The 22,828-nt window shown below is 36.7% G+C and overlaps 2 protein-coding genes across 2 annotated transcripts in view; one reads left to right on the forward strand and one right to left on the reverse strand.

Annotated features, from left to right (window-relative positions):
- LOC113107172 (mediator of RNA polymerase II transcription subunit 27-like) overlaps nt 1-12,427 on the reverse strand; it is a 53,357-nt gene extending 40,930 nt beyond the window's left edge. Inside the window, exons 1-2 of the mRNA XM_026269483.1 lie at nt 12,202-12,427; nt 11,695-11,839 (exon numbers count right to left, since the gene is read on the reverse strand). Coding sequence (XP_026125268.1) covers nt 11,695-11,839; nt 12,202-12,404 — 348 coding nt within the window. The 5' untranslated portion in view covers nt 12,405-12,427. The remainder of the gene's footprint in view (nt 1-11,694; nt 11,840-12,201) is intronic.
- A 958-nt stretch (nt 12,428-13,385) lies between these two features.
- The window catches only part of ntng2a (netrin g2a), a 61,834-nt gene continuing 52,391 nt past the window's right edge, over nt 13,386-22,828 (forward strand). Inside the window, exons 1-2 of the mRNA XM_026269484.1 lie at nt 13,386-14,027; nt 15,136-15,742. Coding sequence (XP_026125269.1) covers nt 15,506-15,742 — 237 coding nt within the window. The 5' untranslated portion in view covers nt 13,386-14,027; nt 15,136-15,505. The remainder of the gene's footprint in view (nt 14,028-15,135; nt 15,743-22,828) is intronic.

Genomic DNA, 22,828 nt, shown 5'->3' on the forward strand with positions numbered 1-22,828 from the left:
ATAGGTCGCACTGGACTATAGGTCGCATTTATTTAGAACCAAGAGAAAACATTACCGTCTACAGCCGCGAGAGGGCGCTCTATGTTTTCAGTGTAGACTACAGGAGCACTGAGCACCATAGAGCGTCCTCTCACGGCTGGAGACGGTAATGTTTTCTATTGGTTAATTTCTCTTGGTTCATGTCAAATTAATTTTGATAAGTCGCTGCTGACTATAAGTCGCAGGACCAGCCAAACTATGAAAAAAAGCGCGACTTATAGTCCGGAAAATACGGTACTCATTATCGCGTTCATTATCAAAGGTGATTCATCTGCGATAATGAACGTGATATTTAACTTTTAGCTTGTCAGTGATCTATGGCTCTGTCTATTAAGTGCCGCTCCATTTGAAAGCAGGTGATGGCGATTTAGCGCTAATCACGACAACATATACTATACTGTGAATTAATTATGATGCATAGGGATGCACTGGTTGACCGGCCATAAATCGGAACCGGACGGTTTTTGGTCTTCTTTAGGCCGATTTTTCCGGAAGTGCGGCCGCGTGCACAGACTACAATTTAATCGTTCGCTATGTCATTTGTGTGGAAGTATTTCGAAATCTGTGCGCAGGACATGGGCAGCCGTTCAGCACTGGAAATGCAGAGCTACATGTCTGAGGCAGAGGCACAGATAGCAGGAAGCGATCAGCCATTGGTGTACTGGCGCACAAATAAGAGTCCCTTTTCTGCGCGGCGCGCACTAAAGCTGCGAGGGCTTACTGCTACCGGTCCGAGCCCTGAACACGAGTAGACCGTGAAGAAATGTTCAGATCAACTTCTCACATGTTGGATGAGAAACTAAACGGACTAAACTGTGACAAAACTTTTTTTTTTTTTAAGTGGAACTTGCATACACGTTTGAAAAGCCAGAAGTAAACGACAGTTGATTATTTTTATTTTACCTTAAAATTACATCGTCTTAATTTGATTTAAATATCACCTGCTGTAGCACACTGAGAAAAAGTGTTTCATTCATCCAATAAAAAAAAAAAAAAAATTGGGGTAATGATTCAAATCTATATTTTTTTACTTGAGAGAATAGTTATTTTTCATTGGCTCAAGTGAAAAAAATATAGATGTGAATCATTACCCTAAATTTGTTTTTTTTATTGGATGAATGAAAACACTTTGCATCTTTGTTTTATTCACACCAACATTATTTGATTTTAACATTTTGGAATAATCTATTTATATAGCATACTTTTATTTAGTCTGTAAATAAAGACACTGGTAAAGACCTTTTTTTTATTTAAAACCAAATTTAAAAACTAAAATACTGAATGCTGATCAAGAAACATCTTATTGAATGTGTGTTGTTTGGATTGTAGAACTATGCAGTTATTGCCTTTAATTTCACATGGTTACAGTTAATCTTTAAATTTAAGGCCAGTTCTCTGTAGTTTCAACCCAATTCAAAAACAAAAGCTAAATGCTGATGTCTGTAATGTAGCTGTTAATTTCAGATGGTTGCAGTTATTGTTTTCAATAGCTAAAAGCCAGTTTGGCCCATTAAATACCAAATAAACAACTTGTTTATGCACACTTTCCTTCTTTCTTGTTTGTTGCTTAAAGATAAAAAAATCAACAAAAAAAAAAAAAACCGGAAATCGGTATCGGAATCGGCCAGTTTGTTTGTAAAAAATCGGTATCGGAATCGGCCATGAAAACTCATGATCGGTGCATCCCTAATGATGCATACTATATGTATATGCTTCAAGTAAAGTGTTGTCTCACACAGAGTGCCCAGGAACATTTAAAATACTTTTTAAAGGTTCTTATTTTATTTCTTGAGGACATCCAGCACCATCTTCCAAATCTCTGCAATAACTCTGACTGCAGGGCATCTCATTCCTGATGCTTTTGCATTTAATACTATAAGCAGACCTAGAGGACGAGTACATATGCAAGCAAATGTCTCTGCATCATTCCATGCAACTAACTGCACATGCCCATCAAATCCAATATCTATTCAAAGAAGCTTCGCCGAAGAGGGAACAGCAAAACCATGTAACGAATATTAAGTACAAGTTGAAACGGCTCTCTTTGATCATTCGCCGCTTGTAACTCTGCACTGAAAAATGATGAAATGACTGTTTGTATGAGTGCATCTTTATCTAAAATCCCACCATAACTTTACACAGCCTTGAGGGAAAAATCGACTAAATTTGTTCAACTCCATTCTACAAGCATTTGAGGGGTAGACTACTGGGAGAATGTAGAGGGTGTAGATATTATCACCATATTTGACTTCTACCAAAAATATTTAATTTATAATCAGGTTTCTAAATGCTATGTCCAGTTGTAAAGGCAAAATCTGTGTCATTTCGAAACATTTAAAGGCATGTCAGCTAATATTGCTCATGGGCAACGGTCCCTTCACAAATTATAGTTTCATGGGACAAATTTTTTTTTTGCTAAATGCCAAATTAGATCCTTAGAGAGTGCAAATAAATATGCAATTTAATGTATATGCAACTTATAGCGCTGCATCTAATAAGAACAGCTCCCTGGTATCTTGAATAAACTGATAGAATGAATAATCAAGACACAGCAGCAGCTGAAAATATTACAAAGAGGCTGTTACATCCATATGCATAATCTACAGTCTCATTGAAAATATTTAGTCAAGCGATAATTAAGATATTAATCCCCATGCAATGAGAGATAGAAAACAGACACCTCAAGACTGGGAAGGTGGAAGAGGGAAAGAGGAAGAGACAGCTATGCTGCAGTCAAGGGGGTTAATTAATTTTTAAATATCAGCCAGGGATCACAAGGTCTAGGGTATTTTCTATGCCTGGTTCTCATAAATCAGGGTTATGAGTAACGCAAATGAGATCAGACATATTCCATGCAGGAAACCAATTTGGATTTAAACAAGTTTCTACAGGCAGTGATTGAATAAGGAAAGAAAGACATGTGATATCAAAAAAGTTTTAAAGGAACCGTTCACCCAAACATAAAAATATGCCTACTGTTTTTTTTATTTTTATGGAACTACCATAAATGTAGTTCAGAGGACTTCTGAAGTCAAATGACATCTCAATGTGAAGAAAAGAGTAAACTTCTGTTAATTTGTCATTCATTAATAATCCTGAAATCTCATTCATGTCCATGCTCAGGTTCAAAAGACACCAAACACACACTTGTCAAGTCTGAGGTCATTGACAACAAAACTTTATTTGTAAAATAAGAACAGAATTGTCAGTTCGATTGAGATGTGAATCTATTACAATAAGCAATCATATGACTTTAGATGCACACATTTTCAAATGTTTGGAAGGTTTAGAAAATGGAGCAAATATTCCTAAATTACCAATTACAATCTAAGAATCAAGCTGTGATGGCAATTAGGTTAAACCCTACAAAGTACCACCAAGTTCATCCAATTTTAACATCAACCAAAAACTTTACAAACAGACATCAACCCCACGGCCTTCTAAACAATTTAAATGAACATTCACTCATATGAATAGCAAGCACTGAAAAAAATATATCAAAGGTTCTCGCCTGTCCCTTGCTCTTTTAATGAGGAATTAGCAGGCCGAGACGACCAGAGACCACTGTTCATTCAACGTTACACTCCCTTGTCTTGGAACTAATAAGGAATCCAAGCTGGCTAAAGTTACCACATCAAACATTTTTCTCAGAGCAGTGCATTTTCAAAAGGTCGCTGTTTTTTCCCCCCGCACCTCTTAGTTTTTTCTCGTTCTTTTCCACCCTTTTTCGTCCCTTCGCGCCACGCTGATCTTTAAGACTGACCAGGCTATTAGTCCTCCCTGGCACGGCAATTGGCAGACACATGCTCCATCATTAACTGCAGGGCTGAAACATGTTGTGATGGCAAGTCCGCTGCTCTCTGATCTTATTGTAGGCTCTGGGTTTGAGGCCTGCCATTTGTTTCTTCTGACAGCTTCGTTCAAGACATGATTAAAGCGCCTAACCAGCTGCACGGTTCAGTACGATGTGAAAAGCCACGAGCCTCTGCGAAATTCACAGCATTCTTTTGATTAGTTTGAGGGCAAAAAAATGTAGGCTTACATATAAATATCCATAATATGAACTCTGACACAAGGGACTGACTTATGATATAGCGGTTAAACACCGAGCCTATATCGGCAACTCTTCTGTTCTCAACGGTTGTACAGCGGAGAGGTTAGAATTTACTGGAAGTGAACAAAATTGTACATCTTTCTGCAAAAACAGGTGAAGACCCAGCAGCTAGTGCAGACATCTCTATGAAATCCTGAAGTATAGATGCACGTGATTGATAAAATAAACGACTTTTTCTTTTTATCTTTTACATTTTTTCCTCCACTGTAGCTCTTAAAAAATATTCCAAGTGTGACTTCACTGATGCCGAACAACAATCGTATGTCACATGATTAGTTGTGACACAAAGCATTTAATTCTGCATGAAGTGTTAAAGGGATAAAAACTAACAAAAGAAAAATATAAAACTGCTACATTTACTAACCCTGATGTGGTGACTTTTTTCTACTGGGGAATACAAAAATTACTTTGAAGACTGTTGTGGTCCAACATTAAAAAGAAAATCGCGCAGGTTTGGAACAACATAAAGGTGAATAAATGATGACAATTTTTATTTGTGGCTGAACCATCCTATTAAATTGTTAAAGGTTTGTTTGTTTGTTTGTTCATTCATTCATTCGCTTTGTAAAAGCATGGTAATGAAAAAAATATAAGATTCTATTGATATTAACAGTGACACTGTTTACTGGAAAAAGAAAATCATGCAGGTCTGGAACAAAACAAAGGTGAACTAATCCTTAGAATTTTTAAATTAATGTGTGATTAATTATTTTATATATTTATTTTTGGTTAGCTGTGCATTGTAACTAACTAAAAAAATCCGTTAATAAGTAGGTAATGCAAAACATTTAATTTTACTGGAACTGGCATGAATTACTGAAAAGTTTGTATCATGACTGCTCTAGTGGATAATAATATTGCAGGAATGATATAAATATAAAATACATCTCCACTGTTCCCGTAGCTCATCAGAAGTCTTAGCGCTGTCTGAGCTGGCTCAACTGTATGAATATGATTTGAATTCACTCCATGTTTTAGAACAAAGTCAAATGTAGAATTTCTCTGAGATTAGATCCAATCTGTCTGAATGAAGAGACTGCTTATGTAAAGGTTCATTGTAAAGTCCATGACCAAAGAATAGAGATTTTTCTTTAATACATAAGCAAATTACAACCTTAGCAATTTCACACAAGTGGGGCTAACTTCTGCTTCTTAATCTTTTGATCTCATTAGTTGTCCAGTTGTGCAAGCCAGTCACTCAACAAGAAGAATATCAGAGCGCCGTTGGGAAAGTGACCTTGGGAAAGTCATTTTACTCACAGAGTTTCTTTCAATCACAGTCATGCACACTTACGATGCATGCTTACATGTTATACAAAGTCAATTAAAGGGAAACATGTTTGGCCCTTGGTTACTAGCTGTCACTCACCATCGCTCCAGAAATCTCAAGGTCTCCTCCTTCCTGAGGCTTTGGCTTCATTAAATGGGAAGTGCATTTGCATAATGTTACTTGTAATGCAGTAAATAGTGTAAAAATATGGCGGGCAGAGACCAAAAATAACCAATGCAACAACTAGATTTCCCTCCTCACTTGAACTTGATTACAGTGAATTACTATATAAAAATTATGCATTTTACAGTATAAAGATACATTTCCATGCCAGACCACTCATTTGATTGAATCAAGTGACATTGAATGGAATATGTTTATGCTCCTTTTTATGTCTTTAACATAATAAATGTTAGTGAAACATCATGCAGGCAGGTAAATAAATGTAATTTAATTGTGTCTAACATTTCTTTAATTTTCTATTCTATGCAAAACATTTTTTTATATTTTTTTTACAGAACTAAGCCAACAAATGTACTTTCCCTCTACCCAAGTTTTAACCCCTGAGACACAAAAACAAACTCTCTGAGCAAACAAAAATAAAAATTATGAAATATTTCCGCTAAAAAGTCTGGAATGTCACATAATTCATGTGCTCCTGGCAGCCCCGAGGCACGAGGGGAGCTCTAGTATTTATGACAGAATAACAGTTTGATGTCTTAACTGCGTCTCTCTGTGCACCCCGACATCTCTGTTTTACTGACAGAGCACAACCACATCTCAAATACAATTAAACAGTCATAAACCATCTTAAAAGAGGCTTTAAAGTCTACAACAAAGTCAAGAAGATCTTATGATACATGTAAACTTAAGACATTTGTGGCAATACCAGTGCTGTCCGATAGTGTGTGACAAAAGCTGGTCAAGTGGTCTTGGAAAAAATAGGTTCGTTGTTTTTAGTTTCAAAATATACCCGCATTATTTTCTCCTTAACATTTTCTAATGTAGAATGCTTCTCACTTAAAAAGACAAAAGCAAAAAATCCTTAGACCTCAGGAAGAAGTGGACCTTGAGATTCCTGAGACAAACACATCAGGACATAATGAGGGTGAGTGACAACTACTAGCCCAAAGGCAAGACATGTTTCCCTTTAATTAACTCTTGATATAATCACTCTCAAATCCAACTGGACCAACTTTAACAGACTGCAGCATGTGAACAGATTATATACTCACTAAAACTCCAATTAGCAAAATTTTAAAATGGTCGTTGGCAAAGATGCAACTGTGAAACGTATCTGATCTTAAATACCAACTGATATCTGATGCCCACACCGCAGGTTGACGGGCCACCAGAAACCGCCTCGAAAGGAGACAATGGCCAAAAACAGCCATACTAAAAGCAGCGAGTGCATTAATCCTGGGGTAATTTGAATGACGGAAACATCCGCATCGATCACGTTTACAGTGGGGCGGGGGTTGTGCTGTCTAGGCAGACAGTGCGGAAGCATCAATACTTCTGCAGAGAGGCTTGGTTTGGCCTCACGCCCGTGTTTGCCTGCACACCGTCCAGCCCAGACACACGCTCCGACCCTCAGAGTGGTGGGAAAATAGCTGGCCTCCCACCCAGAGGGCAGAAGAAGCTCACAGACCGTCCTGATGCCAGTACCGCCTCACACTAATGAGACCAGTAGAATGCAGACATTTAGTAAGGTTTTCAAACAAAAAATATGAAAGTATCAAAAAGTCAACATGAAACCCAATTTAAGCAATTTACTTTAGTAAGTCCTCTCATAACTGATTAAGTATGCATCATTGATTCGGTTATTTTTCCTGTTTATTCTTGTGAAGCTGCTTTAAAAGCAAGCTATATGAATACACGTGCTTGACTCTTAGTTGTATTATGCAACTTATTTTATTTATTTTATATATATATATATATATATATATATAATATATATATACATATATATATATATAATATAATATATATATATAATATACTATATATATGTATAACACACACACACATATATATTTTTGTCCACTATGCACAATAGAATAAATATTCTTTTTTAACTCTGATAACTGTCACTCACGTTTTTGAAGAATAGAATTGAATGTACATGATACAAACCTAAATTTTATATTTCATGACTGAAAACATTTTGTACATGATTTTGATGTGCCATTTACATGGTAAATTGCATGTATGTTTTAAAATGGGTTTTAAGGATGAATTTGAGATTTTATGTTTTTCAAGTGATTATAACTTCTGATGATTTCTAAAATGTGATAGGGAAAAAGGCAACGAGGAATCCTTATTTTTAAAGCAAAGTCAAAGCTCCTTTTGTAATGTAGATTTTCTGAGGGTGCACTCTTGTCATAATTGATCATTACTTTTCCTAAATAATTTTTAATCAAAAAATATTGATATAATATAATTTGGGAGTCTTAGATCTTTCCAACGATATATAGTTTCAAAGATTAGTTAAATTTGATTGTAATATAGTATAGTCAAAACGTAGGCGTCCCGTAACGCGGTGGTGACATTTAACAGGTTAAATTGTACTTTAGTAACATCAAAATTTAGATAAAAAATATGAAACGTTGAATAAATTTACTATTCCTTTTGTTTAAAGTTAAAACAGGGTATACATAATATTTATAGGCAATAAATAATATATTATATATAGGCTATTATTCGAATATAAATTCATAATAAATAAATAAACCAATAACCAATATGGTGCTAATAATAAATTCATAACCAACTGTGCCATTGCAATTGTGCATTTCTTTAAAAATACAGACACTGTTACATAGAAACGGGATGCACAACCACTTAACCGGAAAAAAGGAATTAAAAAGTGTCAATAAAAGCACCTCTGGGCAAGAAGAGGCATGAAACATTTCAAAACAATTCAATGACACACAAAAAAAGAAGTTTTTTTTATTTGAATGACTAAAAAAAAAAAAGACACCTACCACTGATGTCTCAAGAGCTTTTCTGTGAAATAGCACTGCTGAAAAGATCTGACTTTGCTCGAAGAAGCTGACCTGTGTACACCTACGAGCAGTGTGAAGAGAGCAACTGATGAGTAGCTTCTATTGATTGAGCTCTTTAACCCCAGTTATTCTGCACCAAAAACCTGCCACACATTCACCAATCCATGCAGGAAATCCAAACAGGTTATCAACTGCAAAACACACTTCAACCTTTTAATAACCTATTATTAAACCTCAAATTAAGAATTAAACCACTGCTTTGTGCGGCGTTTATGGCCTTGTCTCCCGGTCTATGATAATGCTACCTGCATCACCTGCAAGAGTGAAGCATCAAAGAACTCAAGAACAGAGCAGACATCCTGTGAAATTGCATTTACAGTAAGAATAGCAAATCTTGTTCAATAACACTTAGGACAGAAGACCTACTCAAGATCAAAAGAAGTCAAAGCACTCAGCCGTAATGGATATTGAGCAAATGTTGGTTCTGCTGTGAGAACACCCACATCTATTGAATCTCAAGTGCGTGCTCTTCTGCCAAGACATGGTGAGCGTTCTATTGAGAGGATTCGCTCGAGGACCTTGATCCAAAGAGAACATCATTTCACAGCTGTTTCAGGAACAAAAGAAGATTTACTAGGCAAGAAGTAACACAACTCTATTTTCTGTTGAATTAGGCAGATGGACTTGGCGAGCTTTTTTACATTTCAAACTTCTCACATTGCTTTAAGCAAATCACCGATACAAGCTATAATGTGTCTCATTGATGCGCTGCGAATTAGATCATCAAACTGTAGACCTGCTTCCTCTTGATTATAGTATTAAAGTATTATTAGATGCAAGATGATATTCAATTCCATGTCTCAACTGAGTCTGACGCCCATGATGATGTGAGACTTGTATTCATGGATGTAGGTGTAGCAACTTTTAATATTAAATGCAGACATTGTCCATACTGTCCAATAAGGCAAAAAACTCTTTAACCAACACCTCCAATTTACACAGAACGCAAAATATTCTTTTTTAAATATATGATGCTACAAATCTGTTCACGTAGCTATTATATCATTGTGTAGAACACAAATTAACTACAATATGCATCTTTGTTTACATACTGAAGACTAGGACTTTAATCATGATCATGAAGTCTGTGATATTTTATGGTTATTGATCCTGAAAACATTGAATTTTTACATTTGCGTTGTCTTTCGTCGATAACAAGCCTCTAGTTTTGATGCTTGAAGTTGCCATGTGTTTAGGACCAAATTCCCCCATTAACATTTTTCTTCTAAATGTTTACATTTTCTGCCCAGTGTTTTACATTTTCCCAAACTGGTAACCATGCACTGATACTGTCGAAAACCACTAAAACTCAAGTTTTATTTAGGGGAAAAAAATATATATCTTTTTGTCCTTCATGTTTTAATATCTGAGACACTGCATTTACTACTTTTGCATTTTTTGCAGTGACCAATGTAAATGAAACACTGAAGAGAAATCCCACTTACAACTGACATGCACTAAATGTAACCACTATAAATAAAATGCTTTTGTCTTCCGAAAGTTTCACCAATGAGAATTTCAAACACTTAAATGACTTTTCCAATACCTTTCTAATGACTAATCAAATACCATTGAAAAGTTTAGTCAGAAAGTATTATTTATATATATATACATATACAGTACAGACCAAAAGTTTGGACACACCTTCTCATTCAAAGAGTTTTCTTTATTTTCATGACTATGAAAATTGTAGATTCACACTGAAGGCATCAAAACTATGAATGAACACATGTGGAATTATATATGGAATTATATACAAAACAAAAAAGTGTGAAACAACTGAAAATATGTCATATTCTAGGTTCTTCAAAGTAGCCACCTTTTGCTTTGATTACTGCTTTGCACACTCTTGGCATTCTCTTGATGAACTTCAAGAGGTAGTTTTATACAATTATATTTCAAATAAATGTTATTTCTGTGACCTTCCTATTGATCAAAGAACTCTTGAAAAAAAAAAAATAATAATAATCACGGTTTCCACAAAAATATAATACTAAAAATAAATGTTTTAGGGATGCACCGAAATGAAAATTCTTGGCCGAAACCGAAAACCGAAAAAGAGAAAACCAAGGCCGAAAACCAAAACCGAAACACCGATAGAAATTATGCCAATTATTAGTATTATTTATTGTATTATTATTATTTGAGGCACTTTCTTGCAGAATTCCACTGAACATATCAGACAACGATGGTGCATGCCACTAATCTGGTGCAGAGACCAGTCTTTTTTTCTGCGCTCTGATCTGTCTCCTGCGCTTGGCGCTTCTCCGTCTCCACGCGGGTTCTCCGCATCCAGCGCGGCCTGGATTATTTCTCGTGCGCGCTGCCTTATTTCCGCATCCAAGTAATGGTCTTTATAACGCGGATCAAGCACATTCGCGATGAAGTGCAGAGGATCCGAAAAGATCTCAGTGAGACGTGTGCTAACAGAGTGTATAAAACTGTACTTTTCTTTGTTTTTACTTCGTGGTCCGTCTTAATCTCTTTGTTAGGAGACGCTTTAGTGCTGCGAATAAAGGAATACGAAGAGAGAGAATGTTCTCACTGGTGTTAAGTGAATGTAGCATGGAGCTCGTGGTCTTTGCTATGCAGGTGCACGTGCAGGTCTCGGTTTCTGTTTGCATCATCACAGCATTTCGGCCGTGTTGTTTCGGTGATAAAAGTCTATCGGCCGAAAACCGAAAAGGCCATTTTCGGCCGAAAATTTTCGGTGGCCGAAATTTCGGTGCATCCCTAAAATGTTTCTTGAGCATTAAATGAACATATTAGAATAATTTCTTAAGGATCACGTCACAGATTATTGGAGTAATGAAAATCCAGCTTTGACATCAGAAAAATACATTTTTCGGTATTAATTCACATTATTATTATTTATTTATTTTTATGCATTTTGATCAAATAAATGCAGCCCTAATGAGCCTCAGATACATCTTTCTTAAACATTAAAAATAAAATCTTGCTGACCCTACATTTTTTTTTTTTTTTTACATTGTCCAAGACTGTGGTAACCCTGGACCACATCAAGGTGACCCTCTATTCCGTGATTCAGTATTGAACATATTTCTGGAGTGATATATTGCTGAAGTCTGAATAGACCATTTACAACATTTGTCATTTAATCTTCATTCCATTACCTTTAACCCTCCTGTGTGTTGCATATAAAGCCTATAATGCAAGGAATCAGCAAAATGCTGACAACTTACTTTATTGGACCATTTGTAAGCCTGGAGCAGCTGGCTGTAGAGAGGTGTTTTGTCCTGAACGGGGTCTAAACTGAGCAGTCCACTGTTGTGTAAGGGGTGACTCTCTGACGGCCTGCCAACCAAATTACTGAGACGCTCCAATTCACTGCAGAAACAAGAAACAAAAGTGTTTTTTACCATACATAATGAAACCAGTGTAACATATGATTGCATATTTTTAATTATGGTTCCCAAAGCCAGGATTAAAATCAAGATATTTTAATTTACTGAGCCATAATTAAAAAGATGTCAGTCATTATTTAGAAAAAAAAAAAAAACATACCATAATACATTAAAATCAAAATAAATTAATGTGGGAATTCATAATCTCTCATAATGCCGAAAGCAGTGTGTAATAGCATGGTACCATGGTTTACTACAATAGGCAAACACTTGCATTTTGGCAGTGACTATGTTTACCTTTATAACATTTCACAGGGTTACTGAATTCTTAGACAATTAACTCACTTTAAGTCGCGATTGACTGACTGTAAATTATCTTGGAATTCAGTTATAAAGACTTTCTCCCGCCCTTCAAGGGTCTCCTTATTTTTCATCCCATCCTTAAGAGAATCGAACACCCTGGTGACACTCGATCGAAGAGCCTGGATGGCATTAATCGCTTGAGAAAACGCTTCTAAATTCACTCCAACATTCATAGCGTCCGCCATAGCTGCTGCGTCCACGAACACTGGCGCACGAATGACGTCACTGATAGTGAAGGGATCATGGGATTTGTAGTTTCTAACAGGGGCTCGATCGTTCACTTTTGTATTAGTCGTTTATTGGTATACCAATAGTCTAACACAAGCAAAATGATTGATAGAATCATGTTTTATTCTTTAATAAAATCGTGATTATAAGAAAATGACTCAAATGAAGAAAGCTAAAAGGTTTGCAAATAAAGTTGCAGTTTTGGAAAGTGGCAGAAGGCTATATCTAATTTCTGTTTTAATCTAATATCTTGTTTGTAATCAAAAACTCACTATTTTGTCATTGTTTAAATTTACACGTCACAGAAAGTATAGGCGATGGCTGTTCATGGCATCGTGTTTTGGGCAGCTACCATGATGAACAGCGGCATTAGACGACACAAACAGCATTCTTTAAAATATTTTAGAGTAGGCAAAAAGTTTAATTTATGTTAAATATGCAACCATGTTACATGCAATGCGATTTTCGTGGTTTCAGACTATTTATGCTATTTATTTGTATGTTTGTTATTTAGGTTGGCTGTTAGCTCATCGAAATTGCTCACCTCATAAATCGAATATAAATAAAATAGGATAAAAATATATAAATACCTCCTGACATGCTGATGACCAGCATTTTCTGAGAATTAAACATATTTTTTTTACTGATAATTTATTAAAACAATAAAATAAGAAAGCATGTTTGATTTGCTAATTTATTCGGAATACATTCAATTCAGATTATCCGTCAAAAAAAAAAAAAACGCTTTTATTGTATCCTAGATTATGAAGCACTTTCTACGTTTTACTGTCATTCTATTATGTGTTTTAATATAATTTATATAAGTTCCCATTATTCATTTATATAAGTTACCACAGTTTTACTGCAGTAGGTTAGGCTAATACTTCTAACGTGTTATTCTGTAAGGGTTGGACTTGTTAGTACGCTGTGAGAGGAGACTGGAAAACCTCGGATCTGTCTCTTTAAGCGGGGCGGACTGCCTCATCTTCTGCTGGGACGGTTGAGCTCTTCAAACCCGTAGTTAAACTTCTGCTCCACACTAGTTAGACTAGACAAGACAGCCAGTGGCAAAAAGTATTTTCATCGAGGTCTGTAAAAGACAAATGAAAGTCAGATATTGCGATGCGCGAATAGATAGGAACAGTAGAGTGAGTGGAGCAGGAGCGCGGATGGAGTAAGAAAGGATGGGGATGGGAGGTGTGTGAAGTCTGTCCTTGAACGCACAGGACAGAGGCATCAATGAAGGTAGGGAAAGAAACTTTAGATGCACGTTTTTTCAGGCAAACATGATTCGCTTCGGAGCAGTCTGGATGTAGGGCATCTATCTAGAATGCTTTCCAACAAACTACGTGTCAGCCGAAGAAAGCACGAAGGAGAACGCGTTTGCTGTGATCTACGGAGAGGAGTAACGTGTGCATGTGTTTCTCATCCATCTCTAGTGATATGGCAGGGAACTGACTGAGAGAGAGAGAGAGAGAGAGAGAGAGAGAGAGAGAGAGAGAGAGAGAGAGAGAGAGAGAGAGTTTATACAGAAGAAATTCATCTGGGAACAGTAAAAGGTGCTGATCTCTGGAACCAAGGTAAGGTTACTCAAGTGTGTTACTTATTTAGTCTACGTATTTTGGTCATTGAATATTCTCAGTCGCTAATAAACGATCAGAACTCGGGCAGCATTTCAGAAGATGCTCTTTGATGAATTCACAACTTTAGCTTATGAGAAATAGGTTAGGCTATAGTCTATTAAAATCCCCGGATGCTTTGGGAAAAGTGCTTTTAACTAAACTTGTTTGCTTCGTTTTCTAACAATTATTTGCTCATCTCTTTAGCTATTGATTTTCATTTCTGATCGCCGTTTTATTTGTAAATAAACACAATGAAATTGTGTAATATTTGCGCGCATTTCATGTTACGTCATAATATAATTTATTTATTCGCATTCTTTTGGAGCGTGTCCTTTTCGGATGACCTAGGCTATGTGAATGCATTTTTTCTAGGCTATACATTTTTTTTTTTTTTTTTTTGCAAAGTGGAAAACTGCACTGCATAAGGAATATGTGCACTTGGAGAAAGTGACAGGTTCTCAGAGCTCTGCATTAAAAGTTATCTACATTATAACAGAAATATTACACTTTGGGTGGAAAATTGTCGTAAAATACAAAGACGGTGTTTTAATCATACTGTTGTCTGTTACTTTACAGTTCCAAACTGTCTACAAAATAAAATGTTAATTGTTCATATGATTAATAATGTTAATGTAAAACTTGCTGATGAAAACACAGCTGTACAATATAATACCACATGGTGACTTTAAAAGTAATCATAAGCTAGGCTATATCTCAAGCATCCGTGACAAATGAAAACTTGTGAAAACACGGCACATTTTTACTCAAACAACAAACATCATCAGAGCTGCACATGATGCACAAAAAATGCAATAAACCTTAAATAGCATAAAATTTCATTTAAAACATAAGGCATTCCTACTTTTTTATGATAAAAGCCATTCTTTTGACAAAATAATATCTTAAAAGTATAGATAATGCCTGGCTAAATGTACTTTTTTTCATGAACTATAATGCAACTGCATGCATTGTGTTTTCATATATATATTACTGTATATTAGGTAACTGTATGGAATACAGTATATGTTGCTTATTTCCATTTGTTTCCCCCCTCCTATTTCTATAGGCAACCCATCAGAAATGAAACAGCTATTCTCATCACACGTGAATCTTAGACTGGACTCTGACACCAGGCATCATCTGACTGTGCAAGAACCACTGAATGCACCTCATATCTCTGAACTGAACTGACATTCATCCCTGGAGTTGAAGTCAGCTTCCACGTATAGAAATTGAACATTGAATTTTGAAGATGTCACAACAGATCTAAAAATTACACCGCAGTGGGAACACATTTTACATTAACTTGCACACAGGTTTTCACTGAGGACCAGACTTTACTCTTTTGGCACCATGATGGATATTCAAAATTTCACAATCTAAATAATTTCCATGCTGATACACCTAATAGCTGTGGCGCCCCTTGCCTTTCTCTCATGCCCATGGACCCATCTGGTGCCATGCTCTCACAGGCGCTCCTGCTCTTACAGTGCTTTATTCTGACGCTCGGCCAGTATGATATCTGTAAGTCGCTGGTCAGCACAGACGATGGACCAACATGGGAATATTACGCTTGCCAGCCAAAACCCAGGTCCATGAAGGAGTACATGCAGATTAGAGTGGATCCTCCCGATATCACATGTGGGAATCCACCGGAGAGGTTCTGCACTCTGGTGAGTTTGGACTGGATCGCTTTTGGCTTTGCTGCTTTGTCAGTTACATCTGTTCCACTGGAACAGCTTGTGTTTCCATGCAAAAATAGTTTGTAATTATGTTCATTTATGATATTGCAAGTTTGATGGATTTTCGGTGGCTCTTCAGAAGCTTCATAGCAAATTTCATCGCATATATGTACTTTTAACACAATGTGATTATTAGTATTATTATAATTGTGAATTTCAGGATGTGAGTCAGTGTATTATAATATTTTAAAGGATCAGAAACAAAGTCAAAAATGAAAATGGTATTTTATTTACCCTCATGTCAATTCCAAACATGTATGACTTTCTTTCTTCTGTGGAGCACAAAATAGGATATTTGGAAGAATGTTGGTAACCAAACAGTTTTGGTTCCCATTCACTTCCTTTTCATGGTTAAAAAGCATATCGCTATGAATTCTTTTTTCTGTTGAACACCATTTTTAAAAATATTGTTAATCAAACCATTTCGGTTCCAATTCACTTCATTATACTTTTTCACTGTATAAAGGAGGTGAATGGGAACCGAAACTATTTGGTTACCAACATTCTTCAAACTATCTTCTTTTGTTTTCCACAGAAGAAAAATTTGTACAGGTACTTTGAATGACATTAAGATAATTATGATGACATAATCATAATCATATCTGGGCGTACTGTCACTTTAAAAAATAAATAATCCGGTTAAAAATAGTTAGACTGTGTTTATTTTTGGAATGAGAGGATAAAAGAAAGCAAAGAGATCTAATATTACAGTAAGATCTGACACAAGAATGCTAAAAAGTGTCCAAGTAACCCTGATATGTCTCAACACAGATTATACAGTATTCTGGAACATGTAACTATTAACAATGTGTTTGCTCAGAGAGTCAACAAAGCCCAAGTCGATGTGTAAATTTTCCCACACAGCTGTTATTCAGTGTAGTTTCCCTCCGCGCATGAGACATCAGCCATGGCAGGATTATCTGTGTAAATCAACTCAGGTTTAGCACCGAGCGTGAGAGCGCAAACAATCTGCGTCTTTCCAGGGCACAACTGGTGACCGATCGACCCCATATTCGGGATGCTCTGCGACATACTTGGGAAGAGCGATTAGGGCAATCACAAGCATGAAAATATTATCCATTCTATACCATCAGTGTTAAAGTGCCTCTATTAAGCCATTTTTAGGGTTCCTAATATTGTTTTGGGAGTCTCCTATAATAGGATTACATGCATGCAAGGTCAAAACTCACTTTTGTTTTCTCAAAATATGCATCTAATATCACCTCATTTTCCAGCTATTCTCAAACAATTCGTTCAAAGCAGTTCAAAGATTCAGTCTCTCTAAACCCCTCCTTTCCGTGAGCCTGCTCTTCTCTGATTGGCAGACGGCCCAGTCTGTTGTGATTGGTCTACCGTGCACAGCACGTCGGATAAAATACGCCTATTTCAATAGTTCTGTATTTTGAGCGCTCATTAGAAAATATAAACTTATATTATTTATCATACTTACAGGTTGTGATCTAGTGGAGCAGCTGGTCCAAATAAACAGGATACTGATACATCTTTTTTGAACTCCCTGAGATTAGACAAGCAGTCATCAGTAGAATGATGTGTTTGTTAACGTAGAACATTGGCGTGCATTATGCAAATGTGTTACCCTGTGATGCGTAGCCTTCACGGAATATGGGATTCAAATTAATTAACTAATTACTAAAGACTTGTTTAGGCTGTAGAGAATCGATTCTTTATTTTGGGAGACAATAACTTTATTTATTGTGCACTTTCAGCTTTACAACATTGCAGATAATTACACTATTGGAAATGGTATAATAGGGGCACTTTAAGAGGGGTGAATTTTATGCCCTCTGTTAGGCTGGAGAGGTATGAGTCTAGCCAAAGTTAATCTCCATCAGAGATGCTTTGGGAATTTAGCCAGAAGCTTGATTGCACAATAATCGGATAGAAGATTTGTCCAGCTGGACTGACACTACGCATGAGGCCCAGAGACGGAGCGTTGCCTCTGACGGGGTGCTAATTCACACATTTAGACTGTGTGGATAAAAGACAGGATGCCGTGGAGGGGGCGGACCAGACATTGCTCATTCAATGACATCATTCTCTTAGCATATACCGAGCGGCTCACACAGTGACAACGGGTGGGTAGGTAGCTGGACTGTGAAGAGAGTCTGAATTCAGTCACCAAAATCGTTTTTCAAGAGGCAAATGTACTGCTAAGGCATAGTGATTCAAGAGTGATGGATTTAGTTGTCAAGAGTAAAAAGTAGGAGTTCATAGTTTTCAAATTCAGTGTGAAAGAAAGGAAAGGTTCTTTTGCTGTAACCTATAGAAAGGCTGTAAAAATGTCACAGAGACCACAAATAGTGCTTAAGTGATATGGGTCGCCCTGTTACCAGCTTCTTTTCAGCTTGTGATATACCTGTCCCTCGATCTCTCAGATTAGATGTAAGGCCATTGCATGGGTTTTCTATGCAATTTAGGGCTGAAATCTGAACACATTTTAAACACTAGGCCTCATATACACCCACTTTGAAAATAGTTACAGAGGAAAAACTGGGTATCATACACTAAACGAATAACAATCACACACTAAAAGACTTTCAAAGTCCTTGAGATGAAAAAACAGTACAGGCATCATTACTCAGCTAAGCTAAGGCTGCTCTATGCCAGCTCAAAATTCAGTGGAAAGATACAATGCCACATTAAAGGGTTAGTTCGCCCAAAAATGAAAATTAGGCTGCGTTTTACTCACTCAGAGTTATCCTAGGTCTACATGGCTTTCTTATAAAAAAAGTGTGGGAGCTGTGTGAGACACATTTTGTTCATGGAAGGGTCCTTTTTATTTCACTTATTTTGGTCTGAAGGATAGCAAAACCTGCTGACTATATTGATAGAGCTTAAAAGATCAAAGACCATTTTTGATATAACTCTGACTGGATTCGTCTGTAAGAAGAAAGTCATATAGACCTAGGATTCCTAAAACGCAGCCTTATTTTCAATTTTTTGAGTGAACTCACCCTTTAAAGCCAGACTAAGGGTGTATTCACACCTGTCTTGTATGGTTTGATTGAATCGAACTCAAGTTAATTTCCCTCTTGGTGTGGATCTTTTGGGCAGGTGTGAATACAGCAATCGCACTCGGGTGCGGATCAAACAACCGTACCGAGACCAGGCTGAAGAGGTGGTCCAATGGATGACCTTAGCACACGTGTGGTTTTGTTTACAATTTCTGGTTCACTTGAAAAAGGTCCCTAGTATCAATGCATACAGTTGTAATTCCTGAATAAATATATTTATGTCACCTTTGAGCAGCATTAAACAGATACTGTACTTCAATGCCACTTCAGAATCATTTCTGTGCCACATTTGCAGTGTAAATTTGGCATTTGTGTTCTAAAGTCTTCTCAGCTAGTCTGACCATCATACATTAGTGATTTTCTATGAAATCTGTCAACTCAAATCTGCAGTCCAGCTCTGATTTTTGGCAACTATAATGTAAACTTTTCCAGATTATAAATCAGGGCAAAACTTTTGTATTTTTGTGCATTTCTACCTTTAACCAAAGCAAAAATATTTACTCAGAATTTGTTACAATTCAAATCAAATTTTAATTACCAGAAAATGTATAGAAATCTGCCAGGATAATCTCAAAACATTGATAATGCAGCTGACACACAAATGATTCTTTGCAATGTAATATAACACAATAGTTTAAATATGAAAGCACATTGTATTATATACAGTAATAGCATAATAATAGAATATAATATAATAGCATGATCTAAAGTAGACGACATATATAATATTATATATGTCACTTTTTTTGAGTTTTTCACTTTTTCACTTTTCACGTTCACTTTCATTAAATTAAAATTCAATTAAAAATAATAAGAATTTGGACACCAAATCATTAGAATAATTTCTGAAGGATCTTGGCATTGAAGACTGGAGTAATGATGCTGAAAACTCAGCTTTGTACCACAGGAATAAATTACATTTCTAAATATATTAAAACAGAAAACTGAAGTTTTTTGGATAAAATAAATGCAGCCTTAATGAAAATAAGATACTTATTTCAAAAACAACTTACCAACCCTAAACATTTAAATGTTAATCTAATCAATTCTAATATAATTTAAAAAACAAAATTTTATGAATAGAAAATGTGCTATATTCTTTGACACGATTTCTTGGTGAAAAACTCTTTTGAAATAAACATCCAGAGAACACAGCTACACCAGCTATTCACTGTCAGTTATTTATCAAAAATCACAATTGGCCATAATTCCTGCAAGTTTGAATTTTTTCTATATTGCACCATATGAAACTTTCTGTCCTCATCTGCTATTCATACAATCACCCGACACAAGGGCGTGTATTTCGTGCATACTGATTACAGAATATTTTTTCCATGCCGACCTGAGACGGCTAACTGAGCAGAAGAAACTAGAGATGAGTTTTAGGAGAAGGGTGTAGTCATGTCCTTCCCTGTCAGCACTTTCTTCTCAGATCGATAAAAGCTGACTGTTCATCCACTGATCAGCCTGCTCTGCATTCAGATGTTGAGCGAGAGGGAAGGAGGGAAGAGGGGCCAGGCACTTTAAACTGAGGAGACCTTCTGGCATTCACAAGATCAAACTTACTCCATGTGAGAATAACTCTCTGTGCCTGCAGTCACAGTGTTTTAAAGTCATAGTGTTAAAGAAAAGTGATCCACGCCTGTTTACGTTCACAACTACGGGGATTGAATGTAGCATGAGACGTCCTTCACAGGATGCAACTCGCCTGTTACTCTTTATTGCTACTGTAATGTTTTCAAAGCAATGAAGGCTAAGTCGAAAAATTATAGCACAGAATATTATATAATAGCATGAAATAAAAAAATACAAGACCTCATGCAGGACTACATAAAAAAGAAAAACAATTGATGTAGATCATTTATTTATTTTATTCCAAATTTTTTGGAATGGGAGCTTCATGCCTTGGATGTGCATCCCACAAATCTCCATCAACTGCAAGATGCTATTCTATCATTATGGGCCAACATTTCTAAAGAATGCTTTCAGCACCTTGTTGAATCTATGCCAGGTAGAATTAAGGAAGTTTTGAAGGCGAAAGGGGGTCAAACACAGTATGAGTATGGTGTTCCTAATAATCCTTTAGGTGAGTGTAAATATATATATTTTGTCTGAAAGCATTCTTTAGAAATGTTGGCCTATAATGATAGGATAGCATCTTGCAGTTGATGGAGATTTGTGGGATGCACATCCAAGGCTACATTGAACAGGCTTCATTCAATCTCCGGAGTTGTGAACGTAAACAGGCGTGGATCACTTTTCTATTGGGTTGAGATCTGGTGACTGTGCGGGCCATTCTAGTACAGTGAACTCATTGTCTTGTTCAAGAAACCAATTTGAAATGATTCGAGCTTTGTGACATGGTGCATTATCCTGCTGGAAGTAGCCATCAGAGGATGGGTACATGGTGGTCATAAAGGGATGGACATGGTCAGAAACAGTGCTCAGGTAGGGCATTTAAACGATGCCCAATTGGCACTAAGGGGCCTAAAGTGTGCCAAAAACACATCCCCCACACCATTACACCAAGACCACCAGACTGCACAGTGGTAACAAGGCATGATGGATCCATGTTCTCATTCTGTTTACGCCAAATTCTGAATCTACCATCTGAATGTCTCAACAGAAATCGAGACTCATCAGAACAGGCAACATTTTTCCAGTCTTCAACTGCCCAATTTTGGTGAGCTCGTGCAAATTGTAGCCTCTTCTTCCTATTTGTAGTGGAGATGAGTGGTACCCGGTGGGGTCTTCTGCTGTTGTAGCCCATCCGCCTCAAGGTTGTGCGTGTTGTGGCTTCACAAATGCTTTGCTGCATACCTCGGTTGTAACGAGTGGTTATTTCAGTCAAAGTTGCTCTTCTATCAGCTTGAATCAGAAATTAATTTGTTTTAGAGTACATTTAGGTACAAGGACGACAGGTTTGTTCTAATTTAACAAGGCATACAAAGCATATATTTGATATAGTGAGTCTGGCACTCTGTTAAGCCTGTTGAACTGTGTTTACAATCAGAGATCTTTTTTTTCTTCACATTGAAAGCGAGTTAATTGATCCACATAAGCCCTCTAGATTTGGCAACTTCTCTTTCTTTGGAGAAGCTTTCCGGCTCATTAAAGATTTAGAGGAAATTTCAGTCACTCAGCGCCCACAGGAGATGCCGTTGCATTTTTACTCAGCGCCTTGCTTTTTTTCTTTCCTTCTCTTGCATGATGTTAGCTACCGCTGGAAGCTCTGGTTGTATGTAGCGCTAGCTAATGAGGGAGAGAGAGAGAGAAAGAGAGAGTATAAAGGATGGGGATGGATGGGGAGCTAAGCAGAAAGATGACCCGTTGCTGCATACAGCACACATCTGAACATAGACTGAGATTCAAAGCCTCCATTGTGTATCATCCTCCAGTTCTCACACACACTCTTTGAATGAAATCACTCTCTTTAGTTGTACAGACATATGTGGAATAATCCTATTGGCCCGTTTTAGCAACACATTTAAAGCCAGGACTAAATATAGCAGGTAGAGTAACTGCACACTCTCGCAATGCACCATGGGAAAACCGAAACATTTGGTCTAGAGTTTTTCTTTAACCGCGTTTGGAAAACATCACTCCTACAGTTAGACAATTAAATGTCTGTTTGTCACAGAAAAATCCTTGTAGCTGCTTAGTTTTTGCCATTTCTCATGAATTTTGCATGAATCCAAAGCGCATCCTCCCCCATCTTGTACTCCCAAAGGGGGTCAAGTTTGTCCCCATGTGTCCACAATACAATAATCCTCCATCTGCCTGTTTTCATGCCGCCTCAGGTCTTGGGGATTCTTCTAATCTTCATGTAGTCATTTGCATTCCTCATATTGCATTCTTTAGTTGTTTCAAAAACAGCATGCTCATTCTTGTATTGTTTACACAATAAATCCCTGTCCTTTTTGACTGCATCAGAAAAAATATTATTACTTCGGATTAAATATATCTCTCTTATATAGAGCAG

Source organism: Carassius auratus, chromosome 8 (genome assembly GCF_003368295.1).
Source record: "Carassius auratus strain Wakin chromosome 8, ASM336829v1, whole genome shotgun sequence".
NCBI classification, from domain to species: domain Eukaryota; kingdom Metazoa; phylum Chordata; class Actinopteri; order Cypriniformes; family Cyprinidae; genus Carassius; species Carassius auratus.